The sequence below is a fragment of the Malus domestica genome, chromosome 16, assembly GCF_042453785.1.
Source record: "Malus domestica chromosome 16, GDT2T_hap1".
Lineage (NCBI taxonomy): Eukaryota > Viridiplantae > Streptophyta > Magnoliopsida > Rosales > Rosaceae > Malus > Malus domestica.
Genome location: NC_091676.1, coordinates 4,874,154 through 4,895,650, shown reverse-complemented (window position 1 = coordinate 4,895,650; position 21,497 = coordinate 4,874,154). Strand labels below are relative to the sequence as shown.

The 21,497-nt window shown below is 40.0% G+C and overlaps 6 protein-coding genes across 20 annotated transcripts; 1 reads left to right on the top strand and 5 right to left on the bottom strand.

Annotated features, from left to right (window-relative positions):
* Nucleotides 1-256: 256 nt before the first annotated feature.
* On the bottom strand, nucleotides 257-1,693 carry LOC103425478 (transcription termination factor MTEF1, chloroplastic-like). The gene has a single exon (XM_008363562.4). It carries the CDS (start codon nucleotides 1,378-1,380, stop codon nucleotides 430-432), a length of 951 nt encoding a protein of 316 aa, XP_008361784.3. The 5' UTR covers nucleotides 1,381-1,693; the 3' UTR covers nucleotides 257-429.
* A 4,110-nt stretch (nucleotides 1,694-5,803) lies between these two features.
* Nucleotides 5,804-6,529, bottom strand: LOC139192778 (uncharacterized). Its single transcript, XM_070815447.1, has one exon. The coding sequence runs from the start codon at nucleotides 6,527-6,529 to the stop codon at nucleotides 5,804-5,806; it is 726 nt and encodes a 241-aa protein (XP_070671548.1).
* Nucleotides 6,530-6,853: 324 nt separating this feature from the next.
* LOC139192777 (uncharacterized mitochondrial protein AtMg00310-like) lies at nucleotides 6,854-7,564 on the bottom strand. The gene has a single exon (XM_070815446.1). The coding sequence runs from the start codon at nucleotides 7,562-7,564 to the stop codon at nucleotides 6,854-6,856; it is 711 nt and encodes a 236-aa protein (XP_070671547.1).
* Nucleotides 7,565-9,085: 1,521 nt separating this feature from the next.
* Nucleotides 9,086-9,964, bottom strand: LOC139192776 (uncharacterized). The gene has a single exon (XM_070815445.1). It carries the CDS (start codon nucleotides 9,962-9,964, stop codon nucleotides 9,086-9,088), a length of 879 nt encoding a protein of 292 aa, XP_070671546.1.
* Nucleotides 9,965-11,233: 1,269 nt separating this feature from the next.
* Nucleotides 11,234-15,801, top strand: LOC103402885 (agamous-like MADS-box protein AGL30). Of its 15 annotated transcripts, none has more exons than XM_029096181.2 (12): nucleotides 11,234-11,633; nucleotides 12,022-12,274; nucleotides 12,778-12,837; nucleotides 12,926-12,944; nucleotides 13,085-13,149; nucleotides 13,235-13,250; nucleotides 13,407-13,468; nucleotides 13,593-13,689; nucleotides 14,075-14,122; nucleotides 14,223-14,350; nucleotides 14,586-14,949; nucleotides 15,327-15,801. In XM_029096181.2, exons 2-12 carry the CDS (start codon nucleotides 12,090-12,092, stop codon nucleotides 15,333-15,335), a joined length of 1,053 nt encoding a protein of 350 aa, XP_028952014.2. In that variant the 5' UTR covers nucleotides 11,234-11,633; nucleotides 12,022-12,089; the 3' UTR covers nucleotides 15,336-15,801. The 15 variants fall into 15 exon arrangements, with proteins under 15 accessions (XP_028952014.2, XP_028952013.2, XP_070671896.1 ...); XM_029096180.2 differs by having other exon boundaries at nucleotides 15,324-15,801; XM_070815795.1 differs by having other exon boundaries at nucleotides 14,556-14,949; nucleotides 15,324-15,801.
* A 1,430-nt stretch (nucleotides 15,802-17,231) lies between these two features.
* Nucleotides 17,232-19,447, bottom strand: LOC103425476 (expansin-A1). The gene is made up of 4 exons (XM_008363560.4): nucleotides 19,031-19,447; nucleotides 18,772-18,911; nucleotides 18,359-18,671; nucleotides 17,232-18,059 (listed from the first exon to the last, which is right to left on the bottom strand). Coding segments are annotated over exons 1-4 (762 nt in total). The 5' UTR covers nucleotides 19,033-19,447; the 3' UTR covers nucleotides 17,232-17,752.
* Nucleotides 19,448-21,497: the final 2,050 nt, after the last annotated feature.

Here is a 21,497-nt window from a genome sequence, read left to right as displayed (position 1 = left end):
GGCCCATTAAATAGACATCATTGGATCTTATGAATTATGGGAACTATGGAGCTTGTGTGAACCTGCTACAATATAATTTTTTGAACAAAAACGACTGGTACTCTACTTTTTACCATTTGTACAATCCTTTGATTTGCAAATTGCTAGAAGAAAAGCAAGTTAGAAAAAAGTGTACAGAAATCATTTCTCAATCGATTATCCCGGTCAGAGTTCCACATCACGGAAACCTACGTTAAGAAACGACTTCTTATTCTGATTTCAAGTACGTAAACATGTATTTGCAATTTTGCATACGAAAACAGCTTAATGTTTGATAAGGAGCATATACAAAACCAAATACCATTCTACAATCGATTTGTAAATATGACACGATCTCAACATTCAATTCCATATACAAAAATTTCTTAAGTTTACAAGCAAGTTGGGATATTAGACCCAGCTGCCCTCCGCGGATCCCAACCGCATCTCAATCAGCCGGGCGTTAAACTCGCCGTCGCTGACCCTCAGCATCTCCCGCAGCGGCAGCGAAAAGCCGTGCTCCACCAGCAACCGGTGCCTCGGCTTAATCTTCCCTTCCAAACTAAACGAAAAGTACTGCGGAAACCTCTTCAGTTCCCCCACGTCCCTCTTCATCTCCTCCAGAAAAAAGTCAACTTTCGGCTTGTAATTGTTGTTAATGCTGAAAGTCAACAGCCCCGGCGACCTTATCACCATGTTCACCACCTCCTCGTAGCTCAGCCCCAAGCTCTGCAAATACTCAATCTTGGGCAAAAGGGTAAATTGCACGCTCGAAACCAGCAGCACTGTCGTCTGGCACGTGATGGAGCTCCGCCCCGAAAACCCCAATTCGGTCAGGAACTTCAATGCGGGTCGCAATTGGTAGTCCAAGTGGGAGACTAGGAGCCTCGGGCACCGGATTATGGACTTCCGGATATCCGGAAAGGGGATTCGGACCTCGGTGAGGAGGAAATCGAAGATTGGATAGAGGGCAGAGTGCGGGTCCACGGTGAGGAGCTGTGGGTACATGTCGAGGATCCGACCCTGGGCGGAGCGCTCGATGCCCATGGAGGAGAGGCATCCCTCGACGGACTTGAGGGAGGAGAGGGGGCAGGAGCGGAAATCTGGGTTTTGGTGGAGGGCCTTTTGGGAATCGACGTTGAGGTGGGTTTCTAAGTAGAGGACCTTTTCGCGGAAGAGGAGGCCGGGGTCGGCGGAGGTGCTTGGGTGGTGGGAAAGTGAGGGATAATTTGGCGAATTGAGAGTCGGCCTGAGGGAGTTGGAGATTGATTTGGGGATAAGGTTAGGGTTTATGGAGGGTTTTGGAGTTGGACTGAGAGAAGCTTGGGGAAGGAAGGTTTGAGGTTGGAGATGGCGAATCATGGTGGCGGACGGGGGCTGGTTGGTATGTGTCAATGTGTGTACGAGGAACTGTGAAGGTGGACATCCCTTTATCCCAAATCAAAACGACCTGTCGTTGGCTCCTCCCTGAACTGCACTCATGGTCCCCTTTGTTTTATATGATTTCACCTTCGGACTTGTAAGTTGTAACCTCCTATTTCTTTTTTTTTTGGTTGCATTAATTTCATGCATGTAGTTTATTAAAGTTGAGCTTAATTTTTTTTATAAAGCGACATTACAAGTTTAATTTATATTAGGGAGAGAAAGACTGTTTAATCTGACAAACAGTTGGTTAAAAAAATGTCTCAATCACCGGTACAGTACTACAGTTCATCACTTGCAAGTTGAGCTTAATCTTATTTTAGGAGAAACAAGACAATAATAAAAGAAGTAAAAAAAAAAAATGCTTATTATTTCAAGAATAGTGCTAAGCACATCAAATTTGTGCACAAAATGATGTGTCACTGACCAAATTTGTACTTTAACGCAAATAGAAATTTGATTAATAATTGTAATAAAAATTTATATAGTATAGAATATGCACATGAGCTGAGAGAAATGTTACAAGATCTGTGGATCCGATCGTACCATTTATCGAGTCCCAAAAGTAGACCTGACAATTTCTTACATAACCTATTAATATGACATGTAAACGACACGAAAATAACAGGTTTCGGATCGACACGATAACTAATCAGGTCACACGATAAGAACACGTTAATAACAGGTCCTTAACAAGTTTACACGAGAGTGACAAACGGGAAACCTATTTCAACACGTTAAGAAAAAAATTATTACATCCCACATCGCCCAGGGGAGTGGATCTTGTAAACCTTATATGTATATTCTCATTTTTACCTAACACGAGGCCTTTTGGGAGCTCACTGGCTTCGGGGTCCATCGGAACTCCGAAGTTTAGCGAGTTCGCGCGAGAGTAATCCCAGGATGGGTGACCCAATGGGAAGTTCTTATGTGAGTTCCTAGAAACAAAATCGTGAAGGCGTGGTCGGGGCCCAAAGCGGACAATATCATGCTATGACGGAGTCGAGCTCGGGATGTGATGGGGGCCTGGGCCGGGATGTGACAAAAATTATTTTGTTGATTTTAATGTTTTAAACTATTTTAAAAAAAACTTACTATAAAATACAATAGCCATAGTGTATATGTATATATTTTATATTAAAATATGTATTATTGTTTTATTATTCTATATAAATTTAAAAAAAAAATAAGTTTCATTTATTTTTATAGTATACTATAGGCAAGGAGTGAGATTAAAAAAAATTATAAAACACTTTAAAAATAAAAATATCAAGTATTTTAAAAATAGCAAACACATTAAATGACACACCCCGACTTGGAAAGTTTGAAGCATGCTGGCCGTCACCGTGAGGTGGCGTAACCATAAGGGTAAGTAATGTAAGAAATGAATAAATTTAAAACTAATTAGAATTAATTAGTTAAACAGTGAAATAGTGCGCAATCGTGGGAGGAACCCACTACAATTATTCAGAGCGTAATAGACAGTGAGACTACAGAGGAGTAGTCAAAGTAACTAAAGTACACTTATTACATAACAGTGATAAGTTCATACGTCTAAACAGAAGGAAATGTCAGAACTGTCGAGATTCCTCGAGTGCCACAAAGAGTACAGTTATCTAGGTCCTGGAGGGGCGAAAAACAAAGTTGAGTGGGTCAGCAAAACAATGCTTATACGAAATCCTTTATTTTCGAATATACTAACTCATCGCCGTAAAACAAGTATAGTTTCCTTAAAACATATTAGGTAAATATGTAAACAATAAATCAACAACATTGTCATAATAATATAACCATAAATATGCCAAGTCATGGTGTATCAAATGCCACAATAATATAGTCATGTGATAATCAAGTATAGCTAAGTGCTAATCCATCTAGGCTGACACACGAGTTCGAACAGATAATTTCTGACACGAATAGGACTGGGTGTAATCAATATGCTATAGTAATACGATCACGTGTAGGCTGGTGCAGAAGCATGGTCACATACATGTCGGATTGCCTAATGCAATCTACTCGATAGGATTGGCACCTAACTTGGATCCAAGACGAGCAAACGGTGCGATGTGAACATACACATGAAGGACTGACCCTGGCCCTGGGGCTAGTACTAACACCGGTGCATCAAGATGAGCATGTACAAATATGTATGAATGCCATGATAGTAATATCTCAACCATATAGCAGCATTTATCACAATTATATCGCAGTTATCAATTATTTGGCAATATAAACGTAAAGTGATGTATTTATGCAATTCTGGAAACTATAAATACATATAGATATAAAAATAAACTGCCAACTCACAAGTACGTTGCTGGGTCATAGCCCCCGAGCCTAGCTTGGCCTCGAACGTCCTCGGGATACGTTTCCCCTATATGTGAAATAATTGACGTCGTCAGGAATATTCCGTCAACTCTGACGGAATATTCCGTCACTTTCTTCGATTGTCCTCGTCGTCGCTGCCGTTTGCAACTCGATTTTTTGCCTGGTTTTTGTTTGGAGTCCAAAAAGTGGATGGAGGTGGCCGAAAAACGCCTCGAAAGTTCCAGCCAAAAGTGAACTTCTCGAAACTCGGTTGTTTCGACGTCCAAGCTACTTCAAAAATATCCTAGAGGCCTTGAGGAGTTGTGGGAAAGCTTCCTCTACCTTCAAAACTCCTTAACTCGCCCTGAAATCTGATGAACTCATATCACTGAGTTCGGACCTCACGAGTTCGACATTGAAAACTCGTCCATTCCGGGTTTCAAGAACATGGTTGTGTTTGTGAAGATGAGAGGAGTACAATGGAGTAGTTTTTGGGTTCGATCTGTGAGGTTTAGGGTTCGTTCAAAGGGTTTGCATAGAGGAAGAGTATACGGGAGAGAAAGAGAAGGAAGAGAGAGAGTCCATTTTTCTCTTTTTCTGATTGGTGGACATAAATGAGGGAATGGATGGGATTGGTGGAGTGCACGGGATAGCCTAAATAGAAGGCTAGGGATAAACTTTTAGATTTTTTACAGAAAGGAAATCGAAAATCTATTCGGAATAGTGTTTTCACACTGATAAAATCTACGCAGTCTCGTAATAACGTGCACAATTTATTTACGAAGACGATAAAATAAATAAGGATGAAATAAACACACTTTGATTATTTAAATAAGGAGGAAATAACGTGCACAATTTATTTACGAAGACGGACAAAGAAAAGAAAAGGAAGAAAATGACGAAAAAGGAAGAAAAGTACATAAACTTTATGCCCACTTTGGTTATTTAAACAATCATAACTGTTTACATAAAAATTAAACATTATAACATTTTAAGCTCTTTGATTACATTCTACATTAAAATTTCTGGTTTTTAAGGTGTTTGGTTACTTTTTATGAAAAATGATAAATTACTTTTACACAGTCAAGTTTAAGTTCAATTGCAAACTCATATATTATCTCAAAGCATTGCAATGTTATATACAAACTTACAATTTGGTTGTAATGTGATACATTAGTTGACAAATCTGTTAAAATGAACATTACGATGACGTGGCAAATGCAACCCTATATTTTTTTGTGTATTTTTGCTCACGTTACGATCCTCAAATGTGGTACTGTTCACACCTTATTTATCACTGTTAATTTTTTTTTTTTTTTTGAACTTTAACGAAAAACTCCTAGTACTGTTCACTTTAACAAAAAACTACATTTTTACACTAAAAAATCAATCATGATACTATTCATTTTACCTTTTATTTTATCATAATCGTGAGACCCTGGGCCTTCTCCGGTCCAACCTCCCCGCCAGCCGTCGACCTACCTCCCTCCCTGATCATCCGAGTAGTTTTCTGAAAAAAATCGTCAACTAGTAGCAAGTGAACAATTCCTTGTAAGTTTATAAAGTGGTTGTTCAATGCTAAATGTTAAAAAATTAATAATATAAAATTGATATGTGAACCGATGAGTCAAGGAGAAAAGAAAAGGGCGAAGATGGTTCTAGAAAATTAGTAGATTGAGTTTTTTCCATGATAAAAAATATTAAATAGAATAATTTTTTAATAATAAAAGATTCAAAATTATAAAGACTAGTTAAGGTAGTTTTCAACACTGTTCACATGTTAAACTAGAAAATATTTAACAAAATTGTTGAAGATCCTCTAATACGGTGAATTAAAATTTTCTTGATTGGATTCTGCAAAAAAACAAATCTAATGATAAAACAAACGTTATTTTTCAGGGAGGAAACTGTTGTTTGCACTTAAAAAATCTCATTTTACACTCTTCTTAACTGTATTTTTTTAAATATAAAAAATTTAAAATACAAAATGAGAATTTTGACATGCTAATATTTTTTTTTTTCTTATCTTTTTTTTTCTTCCAAAGATAGAGATATATTAAAGACGAATAGATAGGTTTACATCCTTAGCAAGGAGATTAAACAGGAATTCAGGGCCAATACAATCCCAAGAGAAAGATCGTCCTTCCTTAAAGGCATACTTAGCCACCGAGTGAGCAGCACGATTGCCCTTTCTAGGCACAAAAGCAAAAGAGACAGACCTCAGCTTTTGCGCTAGAACCTCAATGTCGCTGAGAATGCATTCGATACTAAAATCGACCAACACTTCTTTCTTCAGCATCATAATAATCGTACTTGCATCAGATTCGATGATAATGTCATCAAACCCATGGTCAAAACATGATAATAAAGCATACCTGATGGCTGAAGCTTCCGCAGCAGCTGCGCTGTGACAGAATCCGGATCCAGACCCACCAGCAGCTTGGAGCAAACCAGCGAAGTCCCGCCCCAGCCAACCTACCCCCATACGCATTGTATCTTTACACCAAGCCGCGTCAGTGTTAATTTTAATAGTTCCGAACCTTGGTTTCTGCCACTTTGTGCAGTTAAGTGCTGTAGCCTTGCTTGTCTTCGGCAGCCTTTGGCTGAAATCATCAGCGTTCCGCGCCAAACTGTCTTTATACTCACTAGTACTCTTTCTCCAGGCCTCCAAGATATCCAAAGGCTGGCGATGGATCCCTTTAAAAACCACATCGTTTCTGTTTTTCCACAATCTCCACAGGCCAAAGGCAAAATCCTGGCAAATATCATCTGCATTGATCATGTCCTTTACTTGGGCACAAAAATTACTCCAGCTTTCTAGAAAGTCACTGCCCTCTAGGACATGAGAATTAAGGTGTAGAGGAGAACAAAACCAGAAGACATGGCTCAATTCACATCGGAAAAACAAATGGTTTTCAGTTTCATTAAAGGCATTACAAACACCACAAACATTGTCAACTCGCATATGACGTCTTTTAAGATTCCGTCTGACCGCCAGAGCATTATTGCAGCAACGCCAAATGAAGATTTTGATTTTGTTAGGAACCTGCAGTCTCCAGATGTTGTTCCATACCAGATTTAGCTTGTTACTCTCACTGGGGGTGCCTCACCCTTTCCTTCCCAAAGCTCCTTCTTCCATCAGCTTTAATGCCAGACTGTATCCAGATTTAACTGAATAGATCCCATTAGTAGTGTAGTGCCACACCAGTCTGTCATCAATGCCAGCATGGCTTAATGGAATGCTTAAGATCGGTAATACATCGTCCCGATGAAACCCGTTCGCAATCGAGTCCGTTCTCCAAGAATTAGTATCCGGGTCGATCAAGTCACTAACCATGGTTCCTACGAGATTAGTCGTCGGATAGGCTTTGAAAGTTGAGGGTTTGGGGAACCACGGGTCCTTCCTGATGTTTATGCTTTTCCCATTTCCGACCCGCCATCTAAGCCCAAGGTTTAACACTTTCCGAGCTTCAAAAAGGCCTTTCCAACCCCATGAGGTGTTCTTTCCTTTAGGAGCTTCTCCAAAAGTTTTCCCCGGGAAATATTTATCTCTCAAAACCGAAGCAATAAGGGACATAGGATTCTGGGTGACTCGCCATCCAATCTTGGCAAGAAAAGCAAGGTTGACACATTGGATATCCTTGAATCCCAAGCCACCAGCCTTTTTTTGTTTCATCAGCCGATCCCAGGAGATCCAGTGAATACCCTTGCTGTGTTCATTACCACGCCACCAGTAATTCCGAATGGCTCTTTCAACATCCCGACACACGCCAATGGGGAGTTTAAAACAACTCATAGCGAAGTTAGGCAAGGCCATAGCTACAATTTTCACAAGGGTCTATTTTCCCGCCTAGGACAGGTACTGCTCAGCCCAACCTGACATACGAGCTTCAATCTTATCCCGGATCTCGGCAAAGACAGCTTTTTTAGAGTGCCCAAAATCGGCCTGCAGGCCTAGGTATTTCCCAAATCCCTGTTTACATTGAATCCCCAGGGAGTCCACGATTTTAGCTTTCAAACATTTCGACGTATTAACACCGAAGAAGACCGAGCTTTTGGCCAGGTTAATCTCCTGACCGGAGCCCCGAGCATAGGTCTTTAAAACTTCCACTATACTTTCCGCCTCCTCCACAGAAGTGTTTCCAAAAACCACAGAATCATCCGCAAAGAAAAGATGTGTTAACGGTACTCCAGTAGGGGAAATCTTGAGACCGTGGAGGACACCCCTTTCCAAGCTTCTCCTAATTAACATTGAGAACCCTTCAGTACAGAGAAGGAATAGAAATGGGGAGAGGGGATCACCTTGTCTAAGCCCCCGATTCGGCCGGAAGTACCCCGTTGGGGAACCATTTATAAGAACACTGAAAGATACAGAAGATATACATTCCTTTATCCAGCTACAGAAGAGAGGCGCAAAACCCAAACTACTCATCATGCCCAGGAGGAAATCCCATTCAATTCGGTCGTATGCCTTGGCCATATCAAGCTTGATAGCCATACCAGGATGGTCTCCTTTTTTCTGGTGGAGTAGGGAGTGGAGAGCTTCGTGCACCACTAGGATATTATCTTGGATTTGCTTCCCCGCCACGAAGGCAGATTGGTTATCCCCAATCACTTTCTGCATCACCTTCTTAAGCCTATTAGTAAGAACCTTGGCAATAATCTTGTAGATGACATTACATAATGCAATGGGCCTGTATTGCGACATATTTTTTGGGCATTTCACCTTCGGGATAAGCACTAAGTTGGTATGGTTGAGTTTACGAAGAAGGGTTCCCGAGTACCAGAAGGCTTTAACAATCTTGATTACGTCCGGCCCGACCGTGTCCCAGTGGTCCTGGTAAAAGCAGCCAGAAAAACCATCAGGTCCCGGAGATCTCATAGGGGGAATTTGATATGCAGCCTCCATAATTTCGCATTCTGTGACCATAGCGGTTAACCCCCGGTTGTCCTCAATGGAGAGCCGACCCTCCATACAACTTTGAACTTCCTCCACAAGATTAGGCTTACAAGACTGAAAGAGTTCAGTAAAGTATTCGATAGCCGTATCACCAATCCCCTCAAGACTCTCCTGCCAGATCCCACGGTCGTCCTCTATCCCTCGGATCATGTTAAAACGTCGCATTTTTAGCGTTTGAGCGTGGAAGAACTTAGTGTTCTTATCGCCCTCTCGAAGCCATTGATTCCTGGATTTGACTTTCCAGTAAGCCTCCTCCTGTTGATGAGCAGCATTGAGCTCCTTCTCTTTTTGCTTAACATCCTTTGAGGCGAACTCGTTAGTGTTATAGGCCGCCCTTATCTCTTCCTTCAGTTGCTGAATCAGTTTCAAAGAGTTCATTCATCTTCCTTTGTACCAGGCTTTTAATCTTCTCCTTAGATGTTTCAGTTTATCGCAAAAACGAAACGCATGTGATCCATTAATCTTATCGTGCCATTCCTCCCCGACCAGATTACGACACTCCTCCGACCTGCTCCAACGCCCATCGAACGTGAATTGTCTTCCCTTCCTATTCAGACCTTTATCTGTCGAGAGGAGTAAGAGGGCGTGATCAGATCCTTCCAAGAGCACATGCTTGATTTTTGTGTTAGGGTACATTTCATACCAACCCATAGTTGCCAGCCCACGGTCAAGGCGTTGCTGGATAGGCATGGACTCTCTGTTGTTTCTCCAGGTGAAGGGGTAGCCTTCATAACCCAAATCCATGAGCTCATCTCGAGCCACAAAATCCCTAAAGTCACGTAGACTAACAGCCGGTCTGTAATTTCCTCCCTCATTCTCTTCATTACAAAGGATGTCGTTGAAGTCTCCCAGGAGGAGGCAACGGTCCCTTACTTGGCCAATACGTTTTGATAATTCTTGCCATTGCTCCCTTCTCTTATTTTCATCAGTACTAGCATAAATGGCGAATAGTCTCCAGCTGCAGTTCATCATGTCATCCCTCAGTTTGAGTTCCACCAAAAATTCCTCCGATTTCATTAACACCACATGAGTCTCATCTCTCCAGAAAACACATATACCACCTCCAATGCCCCGAGGCTCAACAGCAAACCAGTGTTCCATACCCAAACTCATTTTCAGATGGATGAAGCTCCTACTTTTATTCTTAGTTTCTAGCAGAATAACCATGTCAGGGGTGTGAAGCCGGTTCTGCTCCAGCAAATTGTCAACGGTCAGGTCACCCCCGATACCCTGACAGTTCCACGTGATTATCTTCATGGATCCGTGGGGGACCCCTTACGGCTGGTCTCATCCGCCTCTTTAAAGAAAACACCTTTCCTTGGTCTGGTAGCTATTGGCTCCTCTAGTGTAGTTGTCGATGTTAGCGCCATTTCCTGGATATTACGTTTTCTCCCTTTCTGTTCCTTCATAACTGCCTCAATTATAGGGGCCAGTTGAAATGGGTCATCCTCCATACCCATTCCATTCACATCAGTACCATCTGCACTCTCCAGTCTTCCAGCCTCCTCTCCGCTGTCAATAATTCCATCACCAGTTCCATCAATATTAATTGGTTCACTATTCAAGTCAAAGCTCTGACCTGTTTCATATGACACGCCCGGCAGGTTCCCATGGATCTCCTGTTCGGGGATTTCATGGAGAATAACGTGTTCCGCGCCTTCCGCAATCACTCCTCCTGGTCCAATTAGCCCTGTATCGAAAGCAACTTCTCTGGCCTTTCTTGCATCCTCTTCCTCCTGTCGTTGTTGACGAATTTTGTCAGCTAGGTTAAGTCTCCCTTTACTCAGATTACTTGAAGACCATCGAGGTTTATTTGGAGATATGGCAGTATCAGCCTCGTCCACATTGACCGTATCAGTATAGTCACTCCTACTGAACAATCTCGAAGCCCCAAATTGCGTGTGACTGCCCATGCCCGAGGCTGTGGATGAACGGCCAGATCGTTTTCCTCCATCAAGTTCCTCACTACGATCATCTTTCCATCTTCCAGAATCCATGCGTCCACCACTAGACCCACGAGGAGTCCTGGTACTGCCCCCTGCACCTATTGGTTTACCCCCTCAGATCCGTGAGGGCGTCCAGGCCCTTAAACGCAAACCCCTCCCCCAAATCCTCAGAGGTTTCCCCATCTATCTTCCCTAGATCCTGGGGGCCTTTGCACACTCTAGTCACATGACCCAATAGACCACAAATGAGGCAGTATTTAGGAAGCCCTTCGTACTTAAAATCAACCCACAGTCTGCCTTCATCAGGAAAATTTGATATCGATGCTGGCAAAATTTGAGCAAACAAAAATAATTTGGACTTTATTTACAAATATTCACCTTCAATGGGAGTATTACAATTAATTTCATTGAAGTGTATGTATAATCATACGTAGATAAGTGTATAATTAAACGTATTCTCACATTTTGTTGTTTTTCAAAATGGCCATAAAGACAGTATCTTCTGTATCGAAATGTGAGGGGAGATAAGGGCAAAAAAGTCATTTCATAAAATTTAAGTTCCAAAACCCACCGACTCACTTCGACCCAGAAAAACATGTTGGAAAAACAGAAACCTGTGTACGATCAGAGGACAGAGTCGGAGGGGAAGGAGGAGGGCGATGGAGACGCAAAATTAAAAGAAATTGCTTTTGGTTGGTTGGTTTGGGAATTTCCGACGTTTCCGATTCTCCCGCTAATTTCGTTTACCCGAATTTTCCGGTCACCCGGTCGTGTTATGCAAAGCTATATGTAAGCTCACACACACCCTTCTCTTTTTCTCTCTCCGTCTCTCTCTCTCTGCCTTTTGAATCTCCTCCCTATTGGCTTCCCTCGACAGCCAATCTCTCTCTCTCTCTCTCTCTCTCCCTCTTTGTTCCGACATTTTCCGACGTTTGGATTATGTTTTTCTAGAAACTCCCCTGTTTCGTTTCCTCTTCTGGGTGAGTTTCCATTTTTTGTGTTTTTTAAGATATCCTTTTTGCCTTTTACTATTTATGCCTTATTTTTCTCAAATATCTCCCACAAGTCTCTGATTCTCCGTAAAGGTATTGTATTTCGATTTTTTAGCTCCAATTCTCAATTGGGATTTTGTTGAATTTTGGTTTTCTTTTCTGGGCTTAATGCAATTTTAATCACCCCTGATTATGTAAGATTTAATTTGGTGATTGGCGTTGATAAATTTGCAAACTTTCGGTGGCATGTTCATATCCTGCTAATATTTGTTTAACGCTTTAAATTGGTTGCTGAATTGTGCGAGTTAGGATATTGAACTTTGTGTGGTTGGATAGATTGTGATGAAGAAATGATTGGTTTTTGTGTTTGGGGTAGGCTTTTCGATATTTTGGACTGTCAAAGAAGGGGAGTTCAAGCGTAAGATTCGTGGTCGAAAGTGCAGGATGGGAAGGGTAAAGCTAAAGATTAAGAGGTTGGAGAATACAAATGGGCGTCAAGCAACTTATGCTAAAAGGAAGAACGGCATCATGAAAAAGGCTAATGAATTATCTATACTATGCGACATTGACATTGTCCTTCTCATGTTTTCGCCGACTGGAAAACCTTCTTTGTGCAGTGGCAAACGCAGGTATGTATCTACAACTGTACATTCATTCTAATGTAGTAACAAATTAAAGAATTTATAGCCTGTTTAGAGGATAGTATGTAACGACGCGCACAAGGTTTTTGTGTTTGCGTTTGAAAACGATTCAGGTTTATCAGATTAAGCTTTTTAGTTAATCGAAGCAGTTGATTTGGGGGATATGTTTCATGTGTAAGGCACCTTAATTCATTAGTAAAGAATTAGTAAGGAACGTATAATTCTTTAGATCACGTGACCTACCCTAATGTTTTAATTGTTTTCTGTTAATTCTGAACAAATCTGATTGCTCTATTCTTAAATGGAGGTTAGTATCTTTGGCGTATTGGTAACGAGGGCTGTATGACGATGATGCAGTTGCATTTATTAAATCATGTGTCTATTAACTTTTGTTTTGTGTGTATCCGTCTGTAAGAATATAACCTTTCGCTGGGAATCAATCACCATTGTCATCAGTAACTTGGCCTTTTCTGTTTTCTTGTTGAGTTTAGTAGCATCGAAGAGGTTATAGCAAAGTTTGCTCAACTTACTCCACAGGAAAGAGCTAAAAGGTAATTTCTTCTCTGAAAGAAACAATCATGTATCTGGATTAATTTTCAAAGTATCCTATGGAAATTTAATTTCTTTGGATGCTAACAGGAAATTGGAAAGCCTCGAAGTAAGTCCCCTTTGATAACCTTGTATTTATTTATTAATGATGTTATTCTTCTCTTCTTCTTTTTTTCTTTTCGGATATAACCTAGATACTACTACTGCTGTCTCTTAACTTAATTTTCTGTTTTCTTGTTGAAAGTGTAGGCACTGAAGAAAACATTCAAGAAGTTGGATCATGATGTTAATATACAAGAATTTTTGGGTACAAGGTACACAAGCTAACACACGGGGTTAAAATTTTGTCAGAAATCATGGGATTACAATTGATATGTTTTTCTCTTCTTTTTGTTTCAGTTCTCAAACGATTGAGGTAAGAATGCAAACCCATGTTTCCAGTGTGATATTTCACCATTCGAGTCTCTTGGTCTTTAACTTTTCATTCTTGCATGCTTTTTATATTCCTCTCTCTCTCTCTCTCTCTCTCTCTCTCTCTCTCTCTCTCTCTCTCTCTCTCTCTTTTCGACAGGACCTGAGTAACCAGTCTAGCTTATTGCAAACCCAACTTTCAGAAATAAAAAAGAGACTAAGGTGAATACCTGAAAATTTAGGTTGGAGAGCCATATTTTACATTTCATTAATTTATGTTCCAGTGAAATTTTACTATGGTCTATGCCCCCCTAAACAAATGCTTTACCAATCTTGAATTCTGCAGCTGCTGGACTAGCCTTGATAAGATCAACAGTGTAGAACAGTTGGGGCAAATGGAAGGTTCACTTAGAGAGTCGCTTAACCAGATTCGAACACATAAGGTATCCTCTGCATCCAAGTGAACTCATTGTCTGGTTCAAAATTTTAAAATTTTTTAAAATTATCTGATTATTGTAATTGGCCTAGCTCTCCAATATTATATGCTACTGAAATGTTACCACTGATAATTGGAAGTTGCAGAAACGATGTACTGCCTTAGACTGTAGCAATTTAGAATTTGATTACTTATTAATTTGGGAATGATGTGAATAGTAGTATGACATCATTGGAGTTCTAGCAAGAAAGCGTTGACAATTACATACAAATGAGGAGTGTATAATTTTCTGAGTATCCTTTCTCTGTAGTTTTCAAGTGACCTTGTGCTACCTTTAGTTCTGATGCTACTGCACCTCTTGATACTAATGCAATCCAATTTTCCATTGGCAGGAAAATTTACAAAAGCAGCAAATTATGTCGTTAGAATGCACTAGTCAGGTAAAGCATTGCTTCTTTTCTTTTACGAGAAACTTTTTTAAGGTGTTATTTACTTACTGATATTGGCAAACATAATATCTTTATGGTTCTCATCTTGCAGTTCCAAAATGGGTTGCATATACCCTTCAGCATGAATGCTGAGCAACAGCTCCAACCTTTGTCATGGATTCCGACTAATGAAAGCCGACATATGGATTTACCTGAGGACACGACCTTGCTTCCACATAGGTGGGTGATTGTTCAGAAGTACATACTAGCTCTCCTAGGAATTTTTGTTGTGTAAGATGAAAATATAGTTGAAAAGAAAAGCAACATGTTATATGATGAGATGAAGTTCTTTATAACACAGAACATTAAATGGCTCCTTCATCTATTTCTTTGTCAATTAAAAAAAACTGTGAAATTCATCTAATGGTGGATTGCTTTATCTTAGAAGTGTTACTGGAAGAATTTCTTGTTATAGGGACATGGAATGCTCAGCAAGTTCCTCCTTTGGGAGTTACTCTGGTTACCTTGGCACAGGAAGAAATCCAGAGATTTCAACTTCTGAACAAGAAAATGGTATTCTTAATGACTTGAGCAGAACCGCACCACTGAGGCTACAGCTGGGTGGGCAATTTCCCTATCTTCCGTACAATCTTAATATGATGACTGATACGAAATTCCAACCACCGGCAGAAATGAGTCCTCAAGAAAACCCTGTTGAGTATCATGTTAATGGAAGCTTTGAAGCTCCTAGACCTGAGTTTTACCCTACTCAGCATAGTTGGGCTTCCACATCTGGTCCTTGTGCGGTTACCATGTTTGACGAGCATTTATTTTCCCAGGTCAGTTTTTCTTCCCGGATCTTCTCAATAAATTTTTCTTGGTTGTTACTAGCATGGCTTCCTTTGCTGTATATGGCTGAAATAGCAAATTACCTGGCATGGAAACTAGACATTGCTTTATGTAATATTGCTTTTTCCATGTATATTATACAGTAATGTGATTGTCCTTCAGCTACAATGTAATTCAATTTATTTTTCTTCGGAGATAAAATGCAAAGTCAATTGTTTTCCTCCCCATTGCGTTAAACCTGGCATATTCTACCTTAGAAAGCATTTCTGTATTCCGTTGACAAACTGAAGTACATTCGGCGGTTTACTTCTCCGTATTGCACTTCTCTGTATTATATTGAAACCATCTCTTTTGCTTGATGCAGCAGACAAACTGAAGTCCATGGGGAGTTGCTGGAGAAATCTGCTCGAATGCTTGAAAAACCTACTCATCCATCAAGGTTTTCGCGGTCATTATATATTTTTTTGTCGTGGTAATATAGAAGGCAACCACCGAGTGTACAGCGCAGGTTCAACACATAAACGGCCCTATCATAGTCATTAGTACCCTTGCGAGAAGGAACGACGGTGCTGATGCCCAAAGAATGAAGCACCAAACCTCCAACGAGAGATCTTTTATACGTTCATTATTTATAGAAATATAGGTGTTCTGTTGAGTGTTTTTTTGCTCCCTCCTCACCCCCATGTCTTGGCTGTCAAGTTTTCCAGAGGCAGTTTAGGACATTGCCTTCCGTTGCTTCCCCTCTCATTGATCTGAGCTGTAAATAAAAGTACATATAACAATATACAAAAAACATAACATATTGGAAAAAAAATTTAAATTCCATTTTTTGTGTGTGTAAATTATTGTCTACTATTTCTTGTTGCTGTCTTAGACACTGGAAAACATCAGTTGGAACCACAAGGCAACTACCTGCAGAATAAGGTCCTGCGCGTGCAAAAGGCCATGCTAAATATTCTCTTCTTCGTTCGTGCCAATTTAACAGGGGTCCCCGGAGGGACATGGTTTCGGTTTACACTTTTTATTTTAAAGCGTGAAAAATATAAACTAGAAATTAAAATTTAGAATCCAAAAATACACATTGACCGCTATCACTGTATGTGGGTTTCGCGTATATTAGTAAGTGTATTAGTTTCGTACGGGAATGTTTTATTGATATAAAAAGTATACGAGTACTGTTCAATACACATGAACCGCTACAATTCCATGTTGCTATCTGTCGACGATACACACTGCAAAACATTCAACTGGAACCACATAAAAAAAAGTTTTGGTTATGTGAAGTTTCCTGCATAGGTTTTCTCTGCGGCAAGTCTTTTGTTGCTAACTGGTATGAATCTTTGAGGCAATCTATGTTGAAAGGGACATGGAAAGCAAAGGGACAATGGACGAGACATTGAAAATTTTAAGATGAAATGTCTTTACACAAGATTTTTTACTCCAATTCATGTAACGTTGTACAACACCAACCAAATATTCAGTCCCACCACTCAAAATTTCTGGTCACAGATTTATTGTATTTGCCTTGTGAAAATAGCTAGATTTACTGTGGTTAATCTCTTGTCTTGTGAAATAACTTTTGTTTATTGTTTCTTGTTTTGGGGGGCTGTAATATAAAGGACGAAAGAAAGTACCTCAATAGGGCAGCCTGACCCCTGATTGATCAGGTCACACTCACAAGGGAACATGCCCTTTTACGTTAGGGTACCATCCGCCTCACGTAGTTACAAATTCTGAGTGAATGATAATCTTACTCCTTGTGAGTGGCTAACCAGCTAGCGAGCTAGGGAATCATGCTTTCCTACTAGATTTCCTCTCTAAATATCATGAAGTTATGTCTTGTGTTGGCCCTTTTGGTTTAGGCTGTTTGGTTGGGTTAGATTCACTATTTGCTACCCATGTTGATTATAGATAGCAGGCCCGTACCCATAGATTCATGGTTTTTCTCTCGTTTCCGTAGTTTGAATCGAGTGATACGAGCACACAACTCTAATCAACTGGTGTAACTCATATTTTTATGCACAAAAAAAATTGGGGCTCTTGGTTTGTGTGAAAGAAAAATTAGAATTTTTTGCTTTTGTGAAATACATCAGCGGGATGAGTTAATAGAGATGGTCGAGTTCAAGTTTTAGTGGTTTGAATCGATTAATCCTTAAGCTCCGAATAGTCCGGATTGGATCTGTGTCCGAATTATTATATTGAAACAAGCACAAATTAGATAAAAATACTAATTGATTGTTTGTTAAAGGAGAAATAAATGAGAAGCAAGAAATAATAAATTAGCAAATCCATTACTTAGTAGAAAATGGAAAATTTACATTTAGTCTTCAATATTCAAATATAACAACCAAGGACAATACTGAATTGCTGATCAGCCTCGGTTGATTTACAACAATGCCCCTCCAAAGCAAGCCCAGGATGCGAATGGCGGGTGGTCAAAGTCCACAACCTCTGCCAACTTCCGCTTTTACAATTACCGCAGAAGTAAAAACAATACAATACCCAAGAAGGAGTTGGGGTTCCCAAAGATGGTAGGGTACCCTACACCTAAGACACATATTAACTTAAAAATTAAACTTTGGTGGGAGAGAGCCCTTTTAAAATAAGCCCTACTCACTTTTGACCGCAGAGGCCAACGACCTTGACTCAACGACTCAGAATACTAACTAATATCTTAGTATACTTGAGAGTCATACTAATCTTAATTAAGATTTAATACTCAGTATATATATTTAATGACCTAGGAAATGGGTAAGTATAAGAGGGTAAATTAGATGGTTGGGTGGGGGTGACCTAGCGGAATTGGGCACCACTGTAGGTCTGCCCAAAGGACCACCCAGCTGGGGCAGCATTGTAGGACACAACAGTACGGCCGTCACTGGTTGTGACCTTGAAAGAGAGGGCTTGGCCGTTGAGGTAGCTGTTGGATTGCCAGTTTTGCCCCCAGTTTCTGGACATTGCTTGCCAGCCGGTTCTGGACCCCTTGATGGAAACAGAGTGCACATCACCAGCTCCACCAACATTTGTGATGAGGACCAGGTTGAAGTAGGAGTGACCGTTGATTGTGAATCTGATGCCTCCCCTTCTACTGCAGGGTACCCTACAAACCCCCAACAAAATAAAATTAGAAAAGTATTCCAAACTTCTGTTACTCATTAAGGGGAAAAAGAAAAAAAAAAGAAAAATCCCCCATCTGTATGCATGTCATTCTCTAAACAAAATGTTAGTTGTGAAATTCCTTTAATGCCCTTTTCATTTAAAAGTCTGGATTTTGTTAAAACCCAAAAAAATTAGCAATTTTCAGAAATAACCCACAAAAACTCTTAACAAAATTAGTGATTTTTGGGGATAAAGTTTGGATCTTTAACTATGAAACGTTGAAATTTCAGTGGGTTTTACCTTCTGTAGGACACAGGCACAACTCCGGCTTTGTATTGGGCAATGTGCTGGAAGACAGGCTGAGAGAGGTCGAAGTGGTGCTGGGGAGGGTTGCACCAGCCGCCGGCATTGTTGGGGAGGGCGTTGTTTGGTGGACAGAAATTGGTGGCGGTGACCACAATGGAGCCCGGCAGGCACCACTTGGGGTCGTTCACACACCTAATCTCGTAGCAAGATCCGCACCCCAGCCCATTGTTGAACAGAGCAGTGCTCAGGGCCGCCGTGTTGGTTCCGTACCCCTGGCTGTAGAGGTTGCCGTACCCACAAGCTCCGCCTTCAGAAACAAAATCCCAAAAATTCACGTAGGTCAGAGAGAGTGCTTAAAATTGATAACTGGAGGTAAAAATGGAATCTTTTTTAGTTTAGGTGCATACCCATTGTGCCAGAAGCGTCACCGCCGCCGTAGAAAGTGGCGCGAGCGTTAACCCACCCTCCTCCGCCGTAAGCATGCGCAGAGGCCACCAACATTGCAAGAATACCCACCATGAAAAAACCAGATGGAAAAGCCATTTTCCTGCACACATAAGTAAAACCATTCAGCATTTTATGTAACAATGCATCATTTTGTTCGTTATTTCTAACTAAAAGGGGAAATGAGAGAGAGAGAGAGAGAGAGAGGGACAAGATTATTACATTTGGATTGGAAACGAATGAGGTTTGGAAAAAACAGGGGAGAGGAAATGCGAGGAGGCAGATGAGTGAGGAATGTGGGAGAGGTTTGGGGGGATTATATAGAACTTTTGGGGTAAGGGGTAGGGTTAGGAGACTTTACTGTTTAGCCACCATGACCAGTGGGTCACTGACTCACTGACAGACTTTTTTTAAATTTTTTAATTTTCTGTTAAGTGTTTGGAAGGGGACCATAAACTGCTAGGGCTAACTGGTTTTGAAATAGTTGAAAACACGACCTTTTGATGTGGAAGGGCAGTTTTGAAGGACAAAGCGTGTGGTTTTGTGGGGGAAATTTCCCAAATGCAAGTGAGAGATGGTGGTTTTTTGGGGGTTTGACAGATGATCATTCCAATAGAATCCATACCCTCACATGCAAGCATTGCCCATTTGCCGCAAATACCCTTTTCCCTCCTTTATGCTTCTCTCTGCTTTTACTTTTCCACTTCTTTTTTTCATTATTTATATTATCAATTATTATTCTTTTATCTAAACGATTTTTAAACCAATTTAGTTTCTGAAAATTGAGATTCGAACTTGGTAGAAATGTGCTAGCAAACCGCCCTAGGTCAACAAATATAATTCACATCTAGCTTAATCTGTTACGGAAGAGAAAAGGAGATTCAAATTCAAGCGTAAGAGAACGAACGGACTGTTATTAGCCGATTAAAAATGAAATAATATAGATTTATTAAGATATATTAATTCACTCCGAAAAGCCCTTACTTACCACAACAACCATTTTAAAACAGCTTAAAGAGTTTTGGTGAACTGGGTTTTCTTGCTGCGGACAGAATCTCTCTTACGTAACAGAAAGCTTCCAACTTTATTTAGATTATTGCATAACTGAATGTGCATGAATAAAAATTTGCAGGGCTGATTTTATTTCTACACCACAAGCACAACTTTGCTGTCCCAACCACGAGAGAGAGAGAGAGAGAGAGAGAGAGAGAGAGAGAGAGATGTGTTGTGTCTGTGTCTGTGTCCCTCTTGTTTCTCTGCAATGGCACACATTGAGACATACGTCTCACACGGTTAGAGAAGCTTTAATTACACAGCCGTTTATTAGGACTTGGAGCAGGAAAGGAGGAATTCAATTCCCAAATCTTTTCTGGTAAACGAATTGAATGAGCATTTTTGACCCATGAATCCATGAGAATTTCATCCTTCCTCGTTTAATGGCATCTCTTCTCTACAACAAAAAAACAAAAATCACGAGCAATTTACATGAAACAAATTCATTGTTATTGTGATGTTTCGACGTAATAAGTGTGACGTTACGTAACTGATGACTTGTTATATATAATTTTTATCGTAGTTATATATTAAATTACTGTAATCTTCCTTTCGTTTTCATGTGAATAGGTTGAGTTACTAGAGGATGATTCTATCAAATCATAACAGGAAGAAAATCTGAAAAAAAGAAAGCAAAAGGTCCACGTACACATGCAGAAGCACATGGGTGATGACATTTTTAGCGGCTTACGTGTCTTCTAGCTGAACAAGACCTCCATCCAATTAAATTAATTCCCAACTTTTTATTTATTTATTTTCTTTACTTGCTTCCACTTCAAGACTGTACTTTCTTTTGCCTCTCAAATGTGATTAACAAATCATACGAATATCATTAGACAAAAGAATTACAAAATAAAAATGTTAATCGCAACTAAGTGAACAAAAATGTGCAGCCATTGGTGAAACCATGGACGGAGGCCGCATATGCCTACTGGGGGCAGTTGTTCCCACTCAACTTTGTTTGTCTTGAAAAATGTACCAATTAAAACTACAAATTACTTATATATATTTAGAAATGAAGTCTCATTCCAAACACAACACAACATGCACTCTCACATCCTATTCTTTTCTTATCCTTAAACCCTTCCAAGCCATGTAAATTTTTTCATTAGCTAATGGTTTACAAATTAACCGTTCTAAACACCAGTTACCCAAAATCATGTTGCTGGACAATAATTTAATATATTGTATCAAAATTTTAATTTAATCTCATGGCTCCGTCCAGGATGTACCATTACGGTGGACACAAGCATTCTTTTAGATTGCTTTTTCAATACAACAATATTTAACTTGAAATGGGGCGCGTGGGTAAGCAACAATATGATCTAACATAACGAGATATTGATAATCATCATCTAATATGAATTAAATCTGAGACCTTATACAAGTAAAAGTGAATACTATAATTGATAACGCCAATGCCTTAATTTAAAAATAAAGGACCTGGATTGTCTGCCATCTCCCATCTCATACCCTTCTCATCCCCTTCTATTTCTGTGGTCACGGTTAAACCACGTTAATATTTTATATTCCCATTGCTTTTTGTTTTATTATTTATATAAAAAAATCAATATAAAATGTTGACATGACTTAACCGTGACCACAAAAATATGAGGGGATAGGAAGGGTATGAGAT

Coding starts and splice junctions, on each gene's coding strand:
- LOC139192777 (XM_070815446.1), bottom strand. CDS start 7,564: ATGGCCTTGCCTAACTTCGCTATGAGTTGTTTTAAACTCCCCATTGGC.
- LOC139192776 (XM_070815445.1), bottom strand. CDS start 9,964: ATGAAGATAATCACGTGGAACTGTCAGGGTATCGGGGGTGACCTGACC.
- LOC103425478 (XM_008363562.4), bottom strand. CDS start 1,380: ATGATTCGCCATCTCCAACCTCAAACCTTCCTTCCCCAAGCTTCTCTC.
- LOC103402885 (XM_070815795.1), top strand. CDS start 12,090: ATGGGAAGGGTAAAGCTAAAGATTAAGAGGTTGGAGAATACAAATGGG. Junction 13,469..13,592: donor GAAATAAAAAAGAGACTAAG/GTGAATACCTGA, acceptor TGAATTCTGCAG/CTGCTGGACTAGCCTTGATA. Junction 13,690..14,074: donor ACCAGATTCGAACACATAAG/GTATCCTCTGCA, acceptor TTCCATTGGCAG/GAAAATTTACAAAAGCAGCA.
- LOC139192778 (XM_070815447.1), bottom strand. CDS start 6,529: ATGATCAATGCAGATGATATTTGCCAGGATTTTGCCTTTGGCCTGTGG.
- LOC103425476 (XM_008363560.4), bottom strand. Junction 18,672..18,771: donor TGACGCTTCTGGCACAATGG/GTATGCACCTAA, acceptor TTGTTTCTGAAG/GCGGAGCTTGTGGGTACGGC. Junction 18,060..18,358: donor GTGCCTGTGTCCTACAGAAG/GTAAAACCCACT, acceptor GGGGGTTTGTAG/GGTACCCTGCAGTAGAAGGG.